Raw genomic sequence first — 21,027 nt, forward strand, 5'->3', positions numbered from 1 at the left:
GCGCCATTACAATCCATTAATACAGAAGATAATCATGTTATCACGTGCATCATATCATTCTTACATTGTTGGTGATGGTTCTGTTGTCAATGAACAACAAATTAAATAAGGTAGGAGAATCACATGTCTCATAATTTTGACTTAGGGAATCAAAAGAAGGTTCTTCAGCCTTCCTCCATCTCCATTCATTTATTTCAATCATTGTCATGTTGAATCTTCTTTCTTCAACGCCAGCAACGCAAGAAACTTGTACTTACCGAAAATCTGCTCTTTTTGATTTTTCCTTTTTCAATTACAAGAATTTTATAAAGCAAACCATTTATATTTGAAAAGATCTAAGCAAAAAGAGCGAACAGCACAGATCTCTGGCAGAAAACCATAGTAGAAACGTCTCTATGGTCTAACTTTTCGCACATGGCATCCGACAATGAAACTCAGCTTAAAAGCCTTGAAGTCCTTGAATACAAGGAAGAGGTAAATACAGAGTTTTATAAATAAAATCATTCTTTCGTATTGAGCAACCTTGTACCTGTCTCTCATTCTCATTTACTCTACCTTCTCTTTCTGACGTCTTGATAGACTAGCTGGGAAGACTTGGGTCTCGATCTGGATCTACTACGTGGCATATATAACTACGGGCATGTTGGAGAAAAGTCGATGATAAATTATAATTGAGACAATTGACAGCCTTTTGTTTCACTGACTTACTGACAAACTGGCTGATTGACTGAGTGGCAAAAAATATATTGGTTGATCCTAATATAGGCTGATAATCCCCAGGCACGTTCAACACCGCGCTATCCCAGCCATACTCCATGGCCACGATGTCATCATCGATGCCCCTGACATGGCAGGCAAAACTATAGCTCTAATTCTTTCTGCACTTCAAGCTATTGATATTTCCAATCCGGAATGCCAAGTGTTGATTCTTGTACCAGTCCCAGACATGGTGCCAAAGATCCATCACAAAATACAGGTGCTAACTCAGTTTATGATGCAACTGATTACGTTTGAATGTATGAGCGCCAGATCGGCTCTTCCTGTCCATGAGGTGATATCTCGGTTAAGACAAGGTACCCAATTGATCGTGAGCACACCAGGACGTGTATATCCTCATCTTCTTGGGCATAATTCACTCAGGTCTGATATGATCCGGATAGTTATGCTGGATGAGGTAGAAGAGATTTTATCAAGAGGGTTCGAGACTATAGTAACCGACATCTTGGCCCATCTTCAGCAAAATGTACAGCTGGTACTAGCTACACCTACGCTCAAAGGCGATCCTGCGATAGAGAGAATATTAGGGCGTTTAAAAGATCTAGTCCATATTACACAGATATCTTAATAACGCGGCATGAATGTAATGGGTGCAGGCATTGCCGACCGCAATAGTTCCCGTTGTCTTCTAAAATCATATGCTACCCTTTTATGGGTCACAAAATGTCTTAAACAGCAGCGGAATATGCTAATCCTTAGTAATCTACAAAAGCTGCATCCTCTTGATTCTCCAATATCCCCGGAAGGATTGTCTTGCCCTTGACCCACTCAAGTCCTTCGCCAGCATAGCTTAGACGAGGTCCAATCTCAAAGCCTATCCTCATCTTTGTTGGCCCATCGGATTTAAATACGTCCCCGCCTTGTACATGCCCTCCTGCTTCTTCGATCCATCGGATATGTAGACGCTCTAGATCTCTCCTGGCAGTACTAGGTGAATCCAAGCCACTGGAGTTCTTGATGGGCGAGAATTCTCTAGATCGCTCCACCTCCAGACAGGCGAATCGCTCTGCTACTGGAAATACGTCAAAGATAAATAGCTCTAATTTGATGCCATTGGGTTTTTTGGGACTGATGAGGTGTCCGGATTCAAGATCAACGTATGGGATCTTTTTAGTTGCTTGATGATAAATAAGGACGCTTTGGTCCCTTGACTTTAAAATATTTGCTATCTTCTGCAAAAAATCCAATGAGCAGATCTGGTTGCAGATGTTGCCTGCTCTGTATACTAATTCACCCGTGGAGCGATCCTCTAACACGGCGAGCTCCGGATCCATTTCTGAATACTCCACGACCTTGATCTTGCCCCCAAGTCGACAAATCACGCCTAAGGGTTCTGCAGCCACGGTCTTTGGCGCCGCCTTAGCGGTTACATCTGAACCTTCTTTTATTGCATGTCCAATCCCAACAGGATCACCAATTTTGATCAGGATATTGTCGACAGAGTAACAGTGTATGTATCGAATGCCTCGCTCTTGTAGCTCTTCTAGGACTTTTTCACTGTGCAACGCCCAATAAAGGCCTCCGTTACCATTGGGAGAGGTTGCGATCAAGTTCTTATGGTTCAACAGAAATTTGCCATCCATGCCAAAGCATGGGATTACACCCTGTTCAAAGATGATGATATTTTCGGGCGACAGTCCAAAGTACTCATGCTCCTTCAAAAATACCTCTGTTTGGTGTCGGGTGGGTCCCGAGGTCATGATGCACCACGGAACCACTACTTCTGGGATTGATTCGACAGCCTGATGTGTCCTTTTGGCTTTCTCTATCCTTGCAAGCTCCTGTAGTTTCAGAATTCGCTCTGCTTGAATTTGGAAGAGTGTTTTGTGGGATGGTAAACCAATATCGCGGTAGCAGCCCTTTGGTAGTAAAGTCCCCAGTCGAGTTCCTTGTCCACCAGCTAAGAGGACAACAGCCACATGATTATTGGCAATGGCTTCCATGCCCAGCAATCTCCACTCTTCTTTTTCCTCGGCAGAGCATGATAAGGTCGATTTGACTTCACTTTGTTCCAAAGGTGTAAGATCTGCAAAGATGGAGGAGGTGTTATTGGAGGCTGCAGTCGCCTGAGAAAAAATGACGTTGAGTGCTGCAGGATCAAAGGATTCAAGCTGGGCAAGAAAAGCCTCTTGTTCTTGTTCAGTGAGGTTATCCCAGAAAGTGAAAACGTGGCCCTGGCCCGCTGCTGTGTACTGACGTTGCACAGCCTCAACCCTTGGACGGTCCAGTACCATGAGAGAGGGGAGAAAAAAAAAAACCAGGAGTGTGGCGATGAATTCGGGATCTACCAAACAGACAGCAAATAACAAACAATGAAGGCTCTGTGAGTAATGTTGAAAGTATGGCTTTTGGGGCGATGTCAGTGATGAAAGTAATCTGAATAGTGTAAGTAATTTGCACAAAGTAATTGATGTGAGTAATGCTTGTTCCAAGTCGACCATGACTGTCAAGGTGAATGAATGTGCTTTCCTCTAATTTCACTTTGTGAAGTATATTACATTGCGATGCTGTCATTGAGAGGTTTCATTTCCAATTGTGTGTTAAATCAATAACGCTTTCCTTTCTGGGTGTGCGCGACTACGTTGCATGAACTTTGCCAAATGCTCCTTTTGGCCTTGCTCTCGTAGTCTTGCAGTGATGAATACCAGTTTCTACGCAAACATGTCTTTGAACGGAGAAAGTACATCTATCTGTCTTCCTTTGGTTGCTGATACAAGGTGGTTTGATGGAGATAAAATGTAGCTGCTCAACACTTTCTGTTACGATCGCACAGCGTGTCTGTGCCTGCATGAACTAAATTCTGTCAAAATAGCACAAGATCGTGTTTTCCGCCTCGGAAACATTGACGTGAACACAAATAAGAACAATCTTTGTGTACTTCCATGTTGTCGTTGATGTAGGCAATGGTCCAAAAATATCTCTGCAATGTACAACAACAACAAACCTAGTCAGTTAAACCAAAAGGCTTGACATATCTCGGAGAGGAAAGGTCCCTAATTGCCAGGTATCCAGGAAAGAAAGTAGAGAGCAGGAGCAAAACTGCTCTTCTCTCTTTTTCCTTTCTCTCTCTTTTGTAATTCAGCTCTCGGGCCTTTCTTTTTTACCCATCCGCGCTCTCTTTTTCTCTCTCTCTGTTAAGAGTCGTCAATCCTTCAACAACAACATTATTTGAAGTTGTGGATTTTAATTAGTGAAAGGAAAAAAAAAAAAAAAAAAAGACCGGCCACCACTAGTCGACATAGGGCTCTCCACACCACAAGGTTGCTCTTGTTCGTGTTCTCGTGCTCGTCAACCAGAACGAAGTTTACAAGAAAAAAAAAAAAGTTGTCTGCTCTCTCTCTTTTTCTTGTCCCATTATTCCCATTCGAACGCTATTTTATAAACGACTTTTATTTTTTGTTTTTTTTTGCCATGACCTTTTCCACTCATGATGACCATGAAGAACAGGATGAAGTAAGAACCAACAGTTAATTTGCGAGAATGTCAATGCAGTGACAGTAGATGGGCGGGGGACAAAAAGAGCGAAACACAAGGAAAGAAAATTGAGGGTACAAAGGTCGCTTTTGAAGACTGTTCCTTGGGCACAAAATAAGCTGATACAAACCATTCCACATATTCAAAAAAAAAAAAAAAAAAAAAAAAAAAAAACACTCCATACCTCGTATTCCTTTAAGAACCTTCAACAGGCCATGCTATGATCAATTGATAGACTGACTGACTCAATGAATATTATGCTCATACGAATGTGCATGTGTTTTTGCCATGACTTAATTGTAGATCCTGAACTCAGTCATGCGATCGCTTGATTTAGCCAACAGAGTAAGTGTGATGTTTTTATTATAATCTTTCAGGGCATTTTTCAACTTTGATATCATGCGCACATGAATGAGTTATGTTGTCCTGTCCACCTGGCCACCAGTCTGAAAAAAGGAGACAGGGGTAATGACAGCATCCAACAACACAGGGGCAACACACATGGACACAGCACAAACTGAAGTGTAAAGGTTGTTCTACTTTAGTCATGATAATTATGACAATGATGTCGGTGTCATATCGGGCGCTGGTGTTGGTGCAGAGAGGGACAAGGGAATCCCTCTATTCCTTCACGCATGCACACACTATGCACACATACATAGACAAGCAACTCTCCTTCCTTCATACCTCTCCTTCCTGTACTTTTTTTTCTTCCCTTTCCCCTTTCTTTGCTTCATTTCGGCAATACAGCCATTCCGAAGCATAAGCAGAATCGTTGGTGCTTTTTCTATCATCCATTATCGTTTACTAGTTTATCATTTGATTGCGAAAGCTATAATAAGCGTGAAAGGATCGCCCATCTTCAACATTATACGAATCCAACTTGCACAACTCCTTATTTAGCCCACCTCCACTTAATACTGCCCAAAAAATATAGCCAACTCTCCTCTTGTAATCAAAGACACCATTAGTCTTCGAAGTGTCATTCATTATCTTTCTTGGATGCCAACATGACCCCTCATCATTATTACAACGGCAGTAGCAGTAGCAGTAGCAACAACAGCAACAGCAGTAATAACAACAACAGCCTCATCATCAACAAGCCCAGATATGAGAAAGCTGTTTTTTGCAACAACAACTCTGCGGAGTCTCTTCTAGAATATGATCATCAACAGCAACAACAGCAACAGGCTGCGTCTATTGCAGAATTACTAAGAGAAAACCTTGCCCTTACTCAGAAAAACGTACTAGCACAGCAAGAAGTTAGCCAGGCCCAAAATAATCAAGCCAGGCTCGAGAACCAGGTATATGAACTTGACCAAAAATTAGCAGAGAGTCGCAAGGAGATACAACGACTGCAACGAGCCAAGAAGGATAATGACCGTCAACTGGATCAGAACAATGCAGCGTTTGAGAAGGAGCGCGCCATGTGGGCGCAGCGCGAGGCTGAACTGACACGGCGCCTTAAATTCGCAACACGTCCATTAATAGTTCAAGCACCAGCAAAAGGTATATATTTTAACTTTTTAATTAAAAAAAGCACAATAGCTTTAACCGCTGGCGGAATGCTTTAACGAACTGTATTAATAATTTTCCTTTTTTTTTTTTTTTACGCAATGATATCATAGAGGAAGAAAGTAAAGACGGAAAAGAGCCATCTGATCTCCTACCGCCGCAGATTCAACAACAGATTACAGAAAACACAGCAGCTCAGGCAAGAGCTTTGAGAGCACAGGAAAAAATTGTAGCAGACCTTCGACAGCAAATCTTCGTGCTCAACCAGGAATTAATCGAACGCCAACATACGTCTAGCCTTCGAGAATCCGAGCTCCAGGCTCAGATTAGCCAAGCTCATGAATTGAATAAGAGCCTAATGGAGGAGAATGAAAGTTTCCAACTTCTTTTGCATGAAAAGTCTATGAATGGCGAGTTTATGCAGACAAGTATTATGAAGGTATGGAGAAAAGGGTCGGAAAGTGAAATGACAAAAGCGCGGGAAAACTTTTTTTTTCCTATTGTTGCCCTGCTATGTGGTTAAAAATGAAATATTCAAGTTAGATGAAAGGAAAAAAGGACGTGTCGACTCATTATGTATTTTATTTTAATTTCGTCCACTATCCTTTCTATTATGTGGAGTAGAGCACAGGGTATGATGATGATCATGGGACTTCATTATCTACGAGCAACAATGGCTCTCTCAACCTTGCAGATGAACTTGTCAAAGCAAATGAACTTGTTAAAGCAGAACGCCCTTACGAATCATTGGTCGCAGAACTCGAAACTCTAAAGGATGAAAAGACAGCGCTTGTTTGTTACATTGCCAAGATCTTGACACGCATCATGGAAAAACCTGGATTCACATCGGTCCTTGCAGCGGATTACAGCTCAAGTCAAAATACGCAAGCCGAACCATCTGCTACAGCCATTAAGGATAAGGATGAGACTATGAATTCTGATGGAAGCAACCTCAGCCCTGGACCCAGCAATGAAGCCAACAATGCAGATGGTCCTCAATCGCAAGAGAAGCTTACAAAACAAACTATTCCAAATCGCCCACGATCCCACTCGATCTTGCAATCTTTTTTTCCCCGATCAAAGCCAGCAGCAGCATCAGGATCTGTCTCCGGAAAGGGCTCCGACCGCAGCAGCTCCGATGACGATAGCTCAAGCGCGAGATCAGCAAGACTAGCGTCGTTTCAAGAAGGCCATGCAATCGAAGATTCACCTAGGGCTAGCCAGTCCTCTGCTGATTACCCAGTTGAACCTCCACCAGCACCCGAATACGAGCAGCTTACAACATTCCAAAATCCATACACTCGTCAGGAACTTCGCCGTCAGTCGTCTTTACATGTCACTTCGCGTGATCGTCAGCGTAGACAGACGATTGGTGCCCCAAATGTATCCAACTCAAAGGGTGTCGGCCATGGGCGGTATGTGAGTGAGTATGGACGACCTGCTGTACCTCCATTACCGCCCATGCCTGAATCGATCCCAAGTGCCTCCAAGGAGAAGGAACGCGAAACGATAAAAACACCAGTGCTCTCGATTTCGACCTCGGAAACGAGCTCAATCAGTAGTCTCTCAACAGCTGTTGCTACGCCCGTAACCCCTGTTGTTCCCGAGGGGGGGATTTTTCGTGCTTTTAGGCGGATGAGCTTATTTGGAGCAAGTGCTCCAGGTGGGAATGTCAGTATAACATCTATTACTACTCAACCGATCGAAGATGTTCAAAAGTAGGTCCCAAAGACTGTTGCCGAAGGGACTGTAGCAGAGACTGTTTAGGATTGTAATACCATTAAGAAAAAAAAGAAAGAAAAGAAAAATAAGTTTCTCTCGGTTTGTAATAAATAAATACCATTGTTCAATATCATCATAAGAATACATGTAATTTTTACCAAAGTCATTGATTAAAGGGATCATGCATGGAAGGAATGTATCATCCTCCACCAACGCCCAAACTTTAAACCAACGCACGGCCTTTTTTTTTTTTTTTTTTTTTTTTTTTGGTCAGCCACCAAATTCCACGTGGTTATTCAAAAAGGATGAATATTGACTTTATCTTTCACTATCCTGCTATTTCGCGGCGATCTTCACCACTATGCCTATTTTATTTGTCCTCCATATCATTAGTAGCCGATACCACCTAAAGCTACCTTAACAATCTTCGTCTAAGGAAACCTAGCATGTCTTGCTGCAGTAAGGCATCCGAACGGGACGATTTTCTAACGTCTACATGCAGATTCGCTAAGCAATCCCCTATCTCCTTTTAATGAGGTGATTATACAATGTTTTTTCTTTTCATATTGAGCCTCATAATCCATCGTAGACTGTCGTATGTATTGAAGACAAGGTCACACCACAAGATAACGTCTAATCTCGCTATATGACACCTCCATCTAGTGGTCTTAGACCTGAATAGAAATGGCCAAAGAAATAAAACAAAGATATAATAGCAATAATAACGCTAGTGATGAGAGCGATCCTTAGATGAATAAATCAGAGGTATTGTATGTTTTGGTGATAAAAAAAAAGATGCCAAACTGTCTCGTACTGGTTGAGAGACACAAGGCTCTGGTTGATTTATTATATATACTTCTTTACATGCTGCTTCCAAACTCAGAGCTGGCGCTTCCTTAGATTTACCCCCTGATAAACACCGAGTAGTAGTCGAGGTCTTGTGTCATGGTCTCAGAACTGCTCCATATGCCTAGGCGCAGAGTCTATTCACATATCGTGTAAAACCCGTCATGAATGGCGTAGAGAAAGGTCAAGGGTCCACTACTAAACATAAGATATAAGAGGTGCATCGCAGGTCTATGTCAAGCCAAAGTATTACAGCCTGTTTCCTGCAGCACTCACGAGCACGGATTGACACGTAAGAAATCATCCGTCATCATATACATTGAACAAAGGAGCTCCGTCGACTCCAGTTCTCATTAATTACATGGCTCAAATGGAATCTATACCCCACTCTCAGTTTTTGTAGAAACAAAGCCCTGTGCATTAGCTCCTGACTGCTGTGACTAGTATGATACATTTATATATGAAGATATAGGTACAACAAGGGAAGGTGGAATCACACTATCAAGATACAGATCAAAATGTCGATAGGAATACGGCTGGACATGTTTGCAATGAGCGACCAAAGTGCCCTATGCACTGTATCTTGAAGAATCTTAAACTATTCACCCACTTCCGAAGAACGAGGTCCCAAGAGCTTTACAACCGAAAGGGAAAAAAAAAAAAAAAATGCAGCCTTGAGGACTCGGCTACCCACTCCATTTACTCACTCACCCATTTACCCACTTACCCCGCGTTTTTTTGTCCCCGCAGAACTGCATTCAGTCTTTTAGCGCCATTTCCTTTTTTTTTTTTTTATGGAAGGAGTTGAGCACAAGGCCTCCCGTGCTCCATGGATTACGCAATTAAGTTCACCAATCGGAAGCAACTGTTTTGATGAATATTTCGAGTGTTGGCTGGATATACTCGAGCCTAAGCGAAGTAAATGACCTGAAGGCCACATAGTGCAACTCAGGTAAAAAAAAAAAAAAAAAAAAAAAAAAAAAAAAGGATATGGACCTTGATGGTACTAATGTCGCATGGCAAAAAAGACTGAGACACATGGATAGATGTCGTCAACTCGCGTTATCTTTTTACTGCGAGGATCATTACCAAATCTGGCCAAATCTGGCGCTTGGAAGGTTGTTTTATTGAGTCTTTGAGTGTCCATCTTTGTCATTTTTGTTATTAGGAAAAAAAAAAAAAAAAAAAAAAAAAAAAAAGCGTACATGTTGTACATGAATATCACTTGGGCGCTTATTAAAAAAAATTCTCACACTATTCATTAGTCTACAAAAATGTTTGACTTCATATGATCCACTTTCTTTTCAACTACTTGTGGGGAAGGAGTTGGCTATTTTTCTAAACGGAATTGTGGGCCTGTTAATATGCTTTGGAGAACGAAGTAATTCTATTGCCTTTTAACTACTAGCGCCAGTATACATCTATTTTTTTTAATTTTCCGTTAAGTGATGAGGAATATACACTAAATGCGTCCTTGATGGCAAGTACTACTCTGAGGTACTCGATGTGTAAGAAATTATGAACGCCATTAGTCTGACAACCTAACAACGACTGTCACCTGAATTTTATTTAAAAGCCGCCAGATGTTCAAAAACAATTTTTTTTTTCCTTTGTCTTGTCTCTGCGCCCATCTTTTCCTTTTTGCAAGATCAAGATCCTTTTTTTTTTCTTCTCCTCTTCCTCCCTTGCGCGTCATGTCTCAAGTTCTCCCTACTTCACAGGATCAACACCAGGGGCAACAGCAACAGGGCTCAGGCCTCATGGGTTCCATCAAAACTGATCTCAAGGACAGAATGCGTTCCTTCAAATCTAATTTGCGATTGGGAGAGTTTAGTGGATCCCTTGGTGATCTGGGGACGCTCTTGCCTATCATGCTGTCGCTTTCACTCACGGGTCAGGTTGACCTCACTGCTAGTTTGATTTTTGGCGGTCTCTGGAACATTCTCACTGGCCTGACTTTCAGGATGCCCATGTGTGTCCAGCCTATGAAATGTAAACATGACACTTTCCTGTTATCAGATGAAATTGAATTACATGGTGTCCTTTTTAATATTCTTTTTTTAATTTTATTTTTTTATTTTAGCGATTGCTGCAATTGCTCTTACGAACCACATGTCGATTGGATCGGTGATGAGTGCCGGTATGGGAGTGTCAGCAGTGGTCATGGTCCTTGGTTTGACCCGTACCATCCACTATGTTCAAAAGTATACCCCAATGTCGGTCATCCGCGGTATTCAGCTCGGTACTGCCATCTCATTTGGAACCAAGGCTGCAGATCTAGTCAAGCAGGCCAAGAGCTTTGGAGGGGAGAGTTGGACCTGGGATAATAACTATGAATGGGCTGTCTTTGCCTTTATTATTGTTTTCATCTTTTATTACCGATCCAAACGTATCCCGACTGCAATGATCCTCTTCACTATTGGGCTGATCATCGCATTCATTAAATTATACACCAACCCTCCTCCCGAAGCTGTTTACCCCAAGATTGGCGTTTACACTGTTCGTGTAACAGTCCCAACTTGGGAGGAATTCAAACATGGTTTTGTCTCTGCATCTCTTGGTCAGATTCCATTGACCTCTTTAAACTCCGTGATTGCATTAGCAGCCTTAGCTAAGGATCTGTTCCCTGAACGCCCTACGGGCACACCTACGATTGCAGTTTCTGTAGGGATGATGAACTTGGTTGGATGCTTCTTTGGATCAATTCCTTTTTGTCATGGATCAGGTGGCCTTGCTGCGCAATATCGATTTGGAGCCCGCACGGAGGTTTCGATCATCATCCTTGGACTACTCAAAATCTTCTTTGGATTGTTTTTTGGCTCGTCGCTCTCGGGATTGATTGCGAGTTATCCTAGTGCCATCTTGGGAGTGATGTTGTTTGTCAGCGGTATCGAATTGGGTGCTGTCGCTCGAACGGTCAACGATGGTATCTACGATGACCGGAAGCGCCATGCCAACTTTATTGTTATGATTACGACTGCAAGCATGTTGGTAGGCTTTAAGAATGATGGTATTGGTTTCTTGGGAGGTTTGGTCGCAGCAGTTTGCTTTTACATTGGTTCAAAGTACATGGGTCGTATGGATGATGAGGATATCCAGACCTTAACAGAAGCGCAGGGTCAGGGACAAGGTCAGGAACAAGGTCAGGAACAGCACCCAATTGGGGGACAACTGCAGCAGCAGCAACAGCAAGGCGAGGATCCCTCGACTAGTAAGGCTTCTGTGAGTGGAAAAGCAAAGGACGCTGCACAGGAAGAGCCACAAGTGAACAAGACCATCAATGTCTAACCATGAGAAGATAAAAAAGGAAGGCATTCTAGCTCCATGTAATATATAGTTGATCTCCAAGTAATAAATAATAAAAAAAAAAAAAAAAAAATCACCAGTCACTGTTGTTCCTTGTCAAAAAAAAAAAAAAAAAAAAAAAAAGTTGTCTTCAACTTTCTCATCTCTTGTTCAAAACCACATTGCTTAGCATAGTAGACATGGAGGTAAAAACAATGCTTCCATTGACTCGTTACGGATACCTTCATATTACTATCCTCTTTACTTTTCGCAATTTGTCTTGTTACTATTACTATTATTATTACTATTATAATTATACTGTTATTGTTATTATTTTTTATTCAGGAGCAATTTATCATTTTCAAACCAAGACTAAAGTGAATATTGCGACAATTTTAATTGACTTTTTATTCTCAATTGAAAAAACTGTATCGTTTTTTTTTTTTTGTTAGGACAAAGATATTCAATTGAATCGGCCTAAACAGCTGAGCAGTGGTCAGATGGCATCCTTGGTCTCCTTATGGCGTCTTTCTCACTATAAGCAAGCACCATGGAGCTCTTGGAGTATCCTCTTTAGCCCACCCCGCGTTCGTCGATCTAGACCTCGTATACTTGAGTAAGTTGAAAAAAATAAAAATAAAAATAAAAATAAAATAAAAAATAGAAATAAAAAAAATAAGATAATTTAAATCCATTGCAATCTATTTCATTTTTTTATTTTTTTATGGTGTCAATTGACTTTTTGTTATACTGCTTTTGTTGAACGTATTGCTAATCAAAACTAGGCTGGATTCAGAATTTTACGATGAAATTATGGGACAACGGGAGGAAATACTTAAGCAGAAACAACTTCAACGACACCAGATCTGGAAACATGTTCAGGATCGTGTAGCGGAGCAAAACCGCATCTTGGAAGAGGAGAAGGCTCAAGAAAAACAACAGCCACAACAACCAGGGCAACAGCAACAACAACAGGGAGCACAGAAAAAGAAAGGGAAGAATAAACAGCCCAGAAATGACCCATTGACCACAGCATCTATAACAGCTATGGAGATTGACCCGTCTCTGCTTTCACCCACTTCGTCTTCTTCGACTGTAACATCTGGCTCTGGCTCGCCGGATTCGTCACCAAAGCGGTCTATTCGATGGGGACTTCATAATAACATGATTAAGAGTAAAGTCAAAGATGATGTTTGCACATTATTGCTTTGTCTAAGGTTTATGGAGAAAAAAAAAAAAAAAAAAAGTCGCTATGGTTCTGAATACTGATTCTTTTTGTTTTATTTATAATGAATAGAATTTGACAAAACCAGACCGATCACATTGGTAGCGATCCCTGCACTAGATAAACGTCCCGTCAAGAGCGCACTTAAAGTCAGGACAGAACATACTATCCAAAAGACAACGATAACCTATCAACCATCCAAGGCAAAGGATACAAAGGGTACAAAGGATACAAAGAACGCAAAGGGCATTACAGTCTCACAATCTACCAATACTAGTACTGCCGCTACTACTTCTGCTGATGCCACTATCACTACCACCACAACCACTACTACTACTACAGCCACAACCACAGTAGCAACCACTACTTTACCTTCAACAACTGCTGTCAAGGATCCAGTTACGACTACAACGACACCAACCATGTTTGCCACTACTACTGCTACTATGACGAAGACCGGAGTCAATAATACCAATAGCAAACCTCTCAATGGATATCCACCACGCAAACGCGCTGTTGACTTCTTTTGAAATATATATTTATTCTTTTTCTTTCTTTCTTTATTACTTTATTCATTCCTTTCTTTTTTTTATTTTATTTTATTTTATTTTATTTTTTTTTTGTACTTGGAAGTAGAGGAAAACAAATAAATGCATACAGCTCTGATGACTAGAGTAAAAGAAGCTTTTACTTTTTAAATTTTGGCCAGATGCGGATCAAATTTTTTTTATTTTATTATTTTTTTTTTTAAAAAAAAGAAAAAAGAAAAAAAAAAAAAAATTAAAGAGAGTAAGATTGACGATCTTAATCCTTCATGTAAGGAAGGGGAGAAGGAGATATAAAAAGAAGATAATGTGGGCAAAAAGTTAGTGAAAAGCATGAAGAATCACGTGTCATAGCACTATATATATACATTTGTTGTTGCTAGTGTTGCTAATGTTGCTAATGTTGCTGATGTTGCTGATGTTGCTGATATTGTTGTTTTGGCTGTTGTTGATATTTAGTCCTGTTGAGCGTTTGTTTGCTCTCTCTGTTTATCTAAACTAACTGCACATCATCCTGAGCGGAAACAGAAGCAGAAACAGAATAACTAACTGCATATCACAATGAGCGAAAACAGAAGCAGAAACGAGAACAAGAGGAAAGGTGAGAAAGGATATTATATAATTGCGAATATTTTTGCCCTTGTTCTTTGCCACAAATCTCGTTTTTTCGATGCGCTTTTGTAGTTTTGGGCCACAAAAACTCTCCTTCTCTTAAAAGTCTGCGGAGGTTGAGTTGTTCTAACAATACTAAAGAGGCTCTCTGGTCTGTACTGTTTCTAGACTAAGCTAATGATAATGAGTTGTCCTTTATAAAGGATCTAGATGTCTAAATGTTTATAGTGAAGTCCTGTTATAAACCATATTGCAAGAAACAAAAAAAAAACTTTACAGTGTAGGAAAAAGAGCCTTGCTTACATACATGTATATATATATATATATACATTTGCATAATAAAAAGGATAAACGTAAAAAAGAAAGAGCTCTTTTTCGTGGATTTTGACTTTTTTATCTTTTTTTATTTTGTTCCGCCTCCTTAAATAGGGGCCTTCTATTATTGATAATGTTTATAATATACATATTGCAAGAGGGGAAATAACCTTCTACCAGACAATTTATATATATATACATGTATATATTATCACGAACGAGCCTTTTTTTTTTCCTGCGCTTAACTCTTCTCTTTAAACCACTGCACTCGGATCTTTGTCTGTGGGTTTTCTTTTTTTACGTGAGAGATGTTTTTTGTGTTTACAAATCGCTTGAAACATTTGTTACTTTCCTGGCGCCTCTTGCTTATTTAAAAAAAAAAAAATAAAAAATATGAGCACAATGGGGCCTCCGCATACATACTCCTACGTACTCTACTTAAGCTTTTTTTTTTTTTTTTTTTTTTTTTTTCCCTTGTTACACACTAATGTCCAGCTAGGTTAGCAGAGGCATGTCCGTCAAGCTTGGCTAACTGAGATGTGCCGGGCTATTATTTGTATATACACACTTTAATTAATGTCTGCATCTCATAGACATAGCAGTCCATAATGAAAACAATGGAAAGGTTAGAGTTGCACAAACAAAAACATTCATAAGGAGCATGGCATGGTTGGCAGAGGTACATGAACATGCCGAAAACATTTAGAATAGAGTCTTTGTGTGACATGAAAAAAAGACCCTTCACAAAAAAAAAAGAAGTGTTTGGAAAATACTAGAAGTTCATCTTTTAGGTCCAACCCCCGCTTTGTCCTTCAAGCTTGTCCCCTTGAAATGACTATAATATCCTAGATGAGAGATTGTTTTTTTTTTTTTAAAAAAAAAAAAAAAAAAAAAAAAAAAACTAGGGTAAGCATCTATATTAGGGTAAAGAGAAAGGGAGATGGAAGGACGATTTATCAACAGGATCCTATCCAAGGAACCAAGAAAGTAAGAGTGTCAAGAGAGTTAAGAGCTTAGAAGGAGCCGAGCATAAAAAGTAAAGAAAAGAGAGAGCTGGCGCCAAATAGTCCGTTCGCCTTTTTTTTTTTATTTTATTTTATTTTTTTATTTTTTACTTTCTCCTGAAAATAGAATATGCTGAATGGAGCCGAAATAAAGTCTATAAAGTAAAGATAGAATTTTTTTTAGATCACCAGCCAGGTTGATGCAGCGAAATAGCTCGAACAGAGGTCTGCTCAGAGAAACAGAGCCATATCGGCTTCTCTATCTCTCTCGATCTCTCGCTTTGTTCGCTCTTTCATGCAATACACGAGCAAAAAAAGACGCACGATTGGTTTCTTACTGACTTGCTAGTAACCTTTAAGGCACCATCTTTCATTGTTCTCTGTAGATATACTCTATACATACATACACATGATGTTCATTTTTGTAAATAAACGTAATCACAAGCTTTAGGCTTTTCAAAGAGATTTGAGCTAACAGTACTTTCAATCAAGGATAATCTAGGGAATAGAGACGAGTCAAAGCCAAAAAAAACCTTGGGAATGTTGAATCTTCATCGGTTTCAAATGAATGCTCTCTCCTTTTTTTCCTCTTTCTTTCTTTCTTTCATTCCATTGCTCAATGATTAGTTGGACTTTATAGACTCTATGTCTGTGCAGAAGAAACAAGTTGGTGTATAGTCAATGCCAGGTTTGTCGTTGAGCACTTTCTTTCTTTACTGTTACTGATAGAGCCACACATAAATAAGGGCCTGCATATAAATATATTTATCTTTTGTCTTGAATTAAAGCTACCAAGGTCTTGATGAGCAACCTTGCAGAGAGAGAGAGAGAAATTCCTTTGTTCTTTACGCTTGCTCGCAAAATGCTCCTTTTTTTTTTTTTTTTTTTTTTTTTCTACGCGCCAAAAATATGACATGTACTGAAAAAACCAATGGGACAGTTGACGACATCAACTTGGCTGGTTGGCTGTTTTGGATTTTAACTGTAGCCGCCGTTAATCAATTTTTTTTTTTTTTTTTTTTTTGCTCTGTTGCATACATGAATTATTTCATGCAAGATAAAGAAACGAAACACGATAATAATAACAACAATAACCGCGAATAATAAAGCATCCTGATAATTTATTCTTTTCAGAAGATAAGGAAGGCTCAAGCCTGGATGAAGTAAAAAAGAGAGAAAGAAGACAAAGAGAGAGCGAGAATGTATAAAAGAGAGAACGGGGACGGAGCAATACTCAGACAAAAAGAATAAGAGATAAAAAAGAACGGAGTGGACAGACTACGGGAGATCAACTCTTTTTGAGTTCATGTGCGACCATTCAAGCGAATGGACGACTAAGCTTACAATAATAAAGTTCTGATCGTGGCATGTCTGTGTGCTATTGTGAAGATGATCAGGGTTAATACAAATACGGATACAATCTCAAAAGTACACGATATAGGTTTCTAACACCCATTATAGTTCCCCTCCTTTTGTTTCAAAAGCATCCTTCGGATAAAGGAAAACCAGCAATATCTCCATGGGACCACTCGCTACAGATATATATATATATATAAGTATTTATATATTCTTACATACTATATAAATATATATATACAATACTTCCATTTAATAACACAATACTTCCATTTAATAACAAAGGAGAAAAAGAATCCAGGGGCTCAAGAAAAAAAGTTTATTTCTTCGGAACTTGAAAAGGGTTGGATCAGGACAATAAAAAAAAAAACACGGACTAGACTTAAAGACTCTTTTGCATAAAACAAAAAAAAAAAAAAAAAAAAAAAAAAACCAGCCAACTGTGGTATCCATCTTTTTTTTTTTTTTTTTTTTTTTCCTCTCTCTCTTTCTGTTACTGCCCAAAGCTTTTGAGGATGATGATGTCCTGCAGCTTAATAAGAGGGATCACCTGGGTAGAATCTTAAATTGCGCGTGCAGTTCATTTGTTCATAATACAATAACCATAAATGATGGTGCCCTGCTTTAAATGCATGAATAGAAATATAAATTTGTTTTTGGAAACCTGTCTAAGCAATCTAGCTTTATTGTTATCATTAACCTTTCAAAGACTCTAGGCTCCAATAGAAGGATATAGTTAAAGAATGTAAAAGTAGCAAAGAATGAGAAGGGAAAAAGACATCAAATAAAGAGATAAACATGTTTTATAACATCAACATCTTCATGTCCACCATGTTGGCACATGAGCGGGCGAACGGAGTGGAGAAAAATAGAGATGTTCATGTGTAAAGAAGGGTTGTCTGCGGCAGGCATGGCAGAAAAAAATATTCTTATCTCAATTTAGGTTGGATCGATGTTTTTTTTTACTTGCGCAGTGTGTCCATCTTACTGAATAGAAATGGAAGATGTGGTATGTGGACACTTGTGGTGATAATCCAGTAAATAGAAAGAGAAAGAAGCTTCCTTTGCAATAGAAAAAAAAAAAAAAAAAGACATCAACAATCAACAATAATGCAAGGCCAAGGGTATAATAACAATAACCACCCTTGATATATGAAGATGTAGGGGTCTGGAAGTGGGTTGCCGACATTAGTCATCCTTTGTGTTTCGACTATTTCGACGATGCGTTCCCTTCCTTGTGTTGATTGTGTACAAAAGACGCTTTTTTAGGCGCTTTTTTTTTTTTTTTTTCCTTCTTTTTCCCTTGTGTTTTGATCTTCTGTTGGATCAGGGACGACGGAGAGATAAAAAGGTCATCCGACCAACCAACATATACACAAAAAAAAAAAAAAAAAGCGAAACCAAGGGCTGCGTTTACACGATGACACCACGCATGTGCCTTGGAGATCACAGGAGTGAAAAAAAAAAAAAAAAAAAAAATGCGCCCATTTTGGTTGTCATCGGTTGCGCCATTCTTTATTTTATTTTTTCTTCTTCCTTGTTCTAGAAAAGTACTGAACAGTGAAATGTCGCATAATTTTTTTTTTTTTTGCTTCTAAATCTTTGTTTCCGTTGCGGTAACGAGGGTGATGATCTCGGGATAGTTCTTGAACCAGAAAGTAGTCCAATGCTTTCCCTTTCAAATGGACTCAAGGGATAAGAGTCATTTCCACAAGATCATCATATCAACAATAACTAGCAGTTGAACATTTGAAGCAAACGACTTTCACATTCATTTACAAATTGTATTTTGTATTCCAAAAAAAAAAAAAAAAAAAAAAAAAAAGGCAAATGTTGAAGACTTTGATTTTTCGCGAGGAACGATGGATACAAAAAAAAATAAAAATAAAAGTATGCAAGGTTAAACACCATTTGGAATTGTGTCTTGTTTGAATATTATTGTAACGGCGACCAAATAAAAAAATGTTGGCTGGTTGCACGGACGGTTCAATCAAGCAAAATGGAATCCTCGGCAATGACAACGGATCATATTACAAAAACTTTTGACTAACTTTGTGTTTTCCCCTATCTGTCACTACGAATGTAGATACGCATTTGATCCTCCGAGTGGACTGTAACAGAGTTCAAGGCCCGCGTCAGGACCCATCAAGACCTGGGGGAACTGACCAAAGTGGCGCCGTGATATTCTATCCCCTTACAACGACGACGACGACAACTACCACTTGTTACTTTTTTCTGCCTACTGCAATCACTTCTGTTACCACGACTACTATCACAACTACCATTGCTTCTGATACTGTTATACATGATGAATACGACCGCTGCCTGAAGAGAGGAAAGAAATGATCGCTGAATTACTCACAGTTTAGTCAGGGATTCAATAAATAAATAATAATTATGAACCTTGACAGACGGGGGGGGGGGAGTTTTGGTCTCATGCAGGTTGTTGATTATAGACTATAGACATTTTGTGAATGTCGCCATGCACCATTGGGTGGTTACATGCTCTCAATATTTATTTCTGAGTGTGTGTATTTTAAACACAAATGTAGCCAGCTCACATATTGCATTGCATATTCATTCAATTCTGTCGCTCACACACATACTTTTTTAGTAGCCTTTTTATTTTTTTAAATATTTTTTTTCTGTCCATGTCCACATCCATATAATTCATTCAAGAATAAATGACCGACAACAGTAATCATATGGGCAGTACTAAATAGACCAATTGAATGGCCATCTAAATGCTCTGAATACAATAAATATCCTTTAACCATAAAAAAAGTTTTGAGTTATACTATTCAATAAGACTTTGGAATGGACGGACTGAAAATAAAAAATAAAAAAGAGCTGAGCTGCTGTCAAGCATGGTCATCAACTAATTATGTTGACAATAGGACTCATAGACCCAATTTTAGGGGATGGGGATTGGGGCCATTCTTTGACTTACTTGATCATGGCTCACTCAATAGAAACCAAACATCCTTTTTATTTTATTTTTCTCCTCTCACTTGAACTCTCACACCAGCCCTCGCGCGTATATATCTTGGACCTCCTTTCCCTCATTTCACATTTTTTTTTTCTTCTTTCTTTTTCATTTCTCATTCCATCTATCACGCTTTGATATCTTTTCTCTCTCACTCTTCACGTCAACTTCATCTTACGTTACCACCTACCAACTATCTACCACTACCTTACACGAATTCCCTTTTTATCACAAATATCCACATTCACCATGTCTAGCACCACCGCACCCGTTATTGACGTTCCCGTCGCCACCCACGAGAAGGAGGCTGTTGAGGCCCCCGCTCCCGCTGTCGAGGCAAAGCAGGAAGAGACTGCTGCTGCTACCGAGCCTACTGTTGAGGCCGCTGTCGAGTCCTCTGATGCTCCTGTCGAGAATGCTGAGGAGACTACCCCCGCCGTCGTTGTTGAGGAGGCTGCTGAGACCGCTGCCACCCCTGCTACTGAAGATGCTCCTGCTGCCAGCCCTTCCAAGGAGAAGAAGAAGTCTTGGATTGCAAAGTTGACCAACAACTTCAAGAAGTTGGCTGAGAAGAAGCCCAAGGCTGCCTCCCCTACTTCCTCCAACGTTTCTGAGGAGGCCGCTGCTGCCGATGCTGCAGAGACCTCTGCTGAAGCTCCCGCTGCTGAGGCTCCTGCTTCAGATGCTGCTGCAGAGCCCGCTGCAACCGCCGAGGAGGTCACTCCTGCTCCCGCTACTGAGGAGACCCCCGTTACCGTTACTATTGAAGAGCCTCAACAGGAGGCTGCCCCTGAGGAAAAGCCCGCTGCTGAAGAGAAGCAGGAGGAGAAGCCCGCTGTTGAGCACCTTGCTGCCCCCACCTTGGGCTCCAAGTTGAGCAAGCGCCTCTCTCTCGGATTCTTCAAGAGCAAGAAGGAGAAGAAGGAGAAGAAGGAGGAGGAGAAGACCGTTGCTCCTGTCCAGGAGGTCGCTGCTGAGAGCGAGACTGCCGAGGCTGAGGCCGAGGCCCCTGCTGCTAAGGAAGACAAGGCAGAGACCACTGAGACCGCTGAGGCCCCCGCTGCTGAAGCCGTTGAGCCTGCTACCACCGAGGTCACTACTGAGAAGCCAGTTGAGAAGCCAGCTGAGCAGCTCCCTGCCATTGCTGCCCACTAAGTGAAGACATAGCAGAAAGAACAAAAAAAAAAAAAAAAAAAAAAAGAAAAAGAAAAGCTTGACATATCCCCAAGGGACTGATGGTGGTTTTACTTCAAGGTTGATCGTTTCAGAACCTTTTTGGTAAGTCCGAAGCATATTTTAACGACTACGCCATTGATACCTACTCCCTTTTCCTCTTTGTCAATCTCTTTTCCACAAAGCTGGGAA

General features: G+C 40.2%; 7 protein-coding genes across 7 annotated transcripts; 5 read left to right on the top strand and 2 right to left on the bottom strand.

The window, feature by feature from the left end:
• The first annotated feature begins 311 nt into the window (after window positions 1-311).
• On the top strand, window positions 312-1,409 carry BCR41DRAFT_141653 (P-loop containing nucleoside triphosphate hydrolase protein). Its single transcript, XM_022019541.1, has 3 exons — window positions 312-474; window positions 580-638; window positions 766-1,409. Exons 1-3 carry the CDS (start codon window positions 415-417, stop codon window positions 1,343-1,345), a joined length of 699 nt encoding a protein of 232 aa, XP_021878746.1. The 5' UTR covers window positions 312-414; the 3' UTR covers window positions 1,346-1,409.
• On the bottom strand, window positions 1,404-3,039 carry BCR41DRAFT_358904 (nucleotide-diphospho-sugar transferase). The gene has a single exon (XM_022025136.1). The coding sequence runs from the start codon at window positions 3,009-3,011 to the stop codon at window positions 1,473-1,475; it is 1,539 nt and encodes a 512-aa protein (XP_021878747.1). The 5' UTR covers window positions 3,012-3,039; the 3' UTR covers window positions 1,404-1,472.
• Window positions 3,040-4,891: 1,852 nt separating this feature from the next.
• BCR41DRAFT_358905 (hypothetical protein) lies at window positions 4,892-7,605 on the top strand. The gene is made up of 3 exons (XM_022025137.1): window positions 4,892-5,760; window positions 5,880-6,205; window positions 6,391-7,605. The coding sequence occupies exons 1-3, from the start codon at window positions 5,262-5,264 to the stop codon at window positions 7,486-7,488; spliced, it is 1,923 nt and encodes a 640-aa protein (XP_021878748.1). The 5' UTR covers window positions 4,892-5,261; the 3' UTR covers window positions 7,489-7,605.
• Window positions 7,606-10,127: 2,522 nt separating this feature from the next.
• BCR41DRAFT_378536 (hypothetical protein) lies at window positions 10,128-11,622 on the top strand (the record flags this gene model as incomplete). Its single annotated transcript, XM_022027164.1, has 2 exons — window positions 10,128-10,326; window positions 10,418-11,622. The coding sequence occupies 2 exons, from the start codon at window positions 10,128-10,130 to the stop codon at window positions 11,620-11,622; spliced, it is 1,404 nt and encodes a 467-aa protein (XP_021878749.1).
• Window positions 11,623-11,755: 133 nt separating this feature from the next.
• Window positions 11,756-13,517, top strand: BCR41DRAFT_358907 (hypothetical protein). The gene is made up of 4 exons (XM_022025138.1): window positions 11,756-11,825; window positions 12,072-12,235; window positions 12,405-12,793; window positions 12,917-13,517. The coding sequence occupies exons 1-4, from the start codon at window positions 11,820-11,822 to the stop codon at window positions 13,372-13,374; spliced, it is 1,017 nt and encodes a 338-aa protein (XP_021878750.1). The 5' UTR covers window positions 11,756-11,819; the 3' UTR covers window positions 13,375-13,517.
• A 5,264-nt stretch (window positions 13,518-18,781) lies between these two features.
• BCR41DRAFT_358908 (hypothetical protein) lies at window positions 18,782-19,040 on the bottom strand. Its single transcript, XM_022025139.1, has one exon. It carries the CDS (start codon window positions 18,981-18,983, stop codon window positions 18,822-18,824), a length of 162 nt encoding a protein of 53 aa, XP_021878751.1. The 5' UTR covers window positions 18,984-19,040; the 3' UTR covers window positions 18,782-18,821.
• A 604-nt stretch (window positions 19,041-19,644) lies between these two features.
• Window positions 19,645-20,873, top strand: BCR41DRAFT_358909 (hypothetical protein). The gene has a single exon (XM_022025140.1). The coding sequence runs from the start codon at window positions 19,912-19,914 to the stop codon at window positions 20,815-20,817; it is 906 nt and encodes a 301-aa protein (XP_021878752.1). The 5' UTR covers window positions 19,645-19,911; the 3' UTR covers window positions 20,818-20,873.
• Window positions 20,874-21,027: the final 154 nt, after the last annotated feature.

This window comes from Lobosporangium transversale, assembly GCF_002105155.1.
Source record: "Lobosporangium transversale strain NRRL 3116 chromosome Unknown BCR41scaffold_35, whole genome shotgun sequence".
NCBI lineage: Eukaryota > Fungi > Mortierellomycota > Mortierellomycetes > Mortierellales > Mortierellaceae > Lobosporangium > Lobosporangium transversale.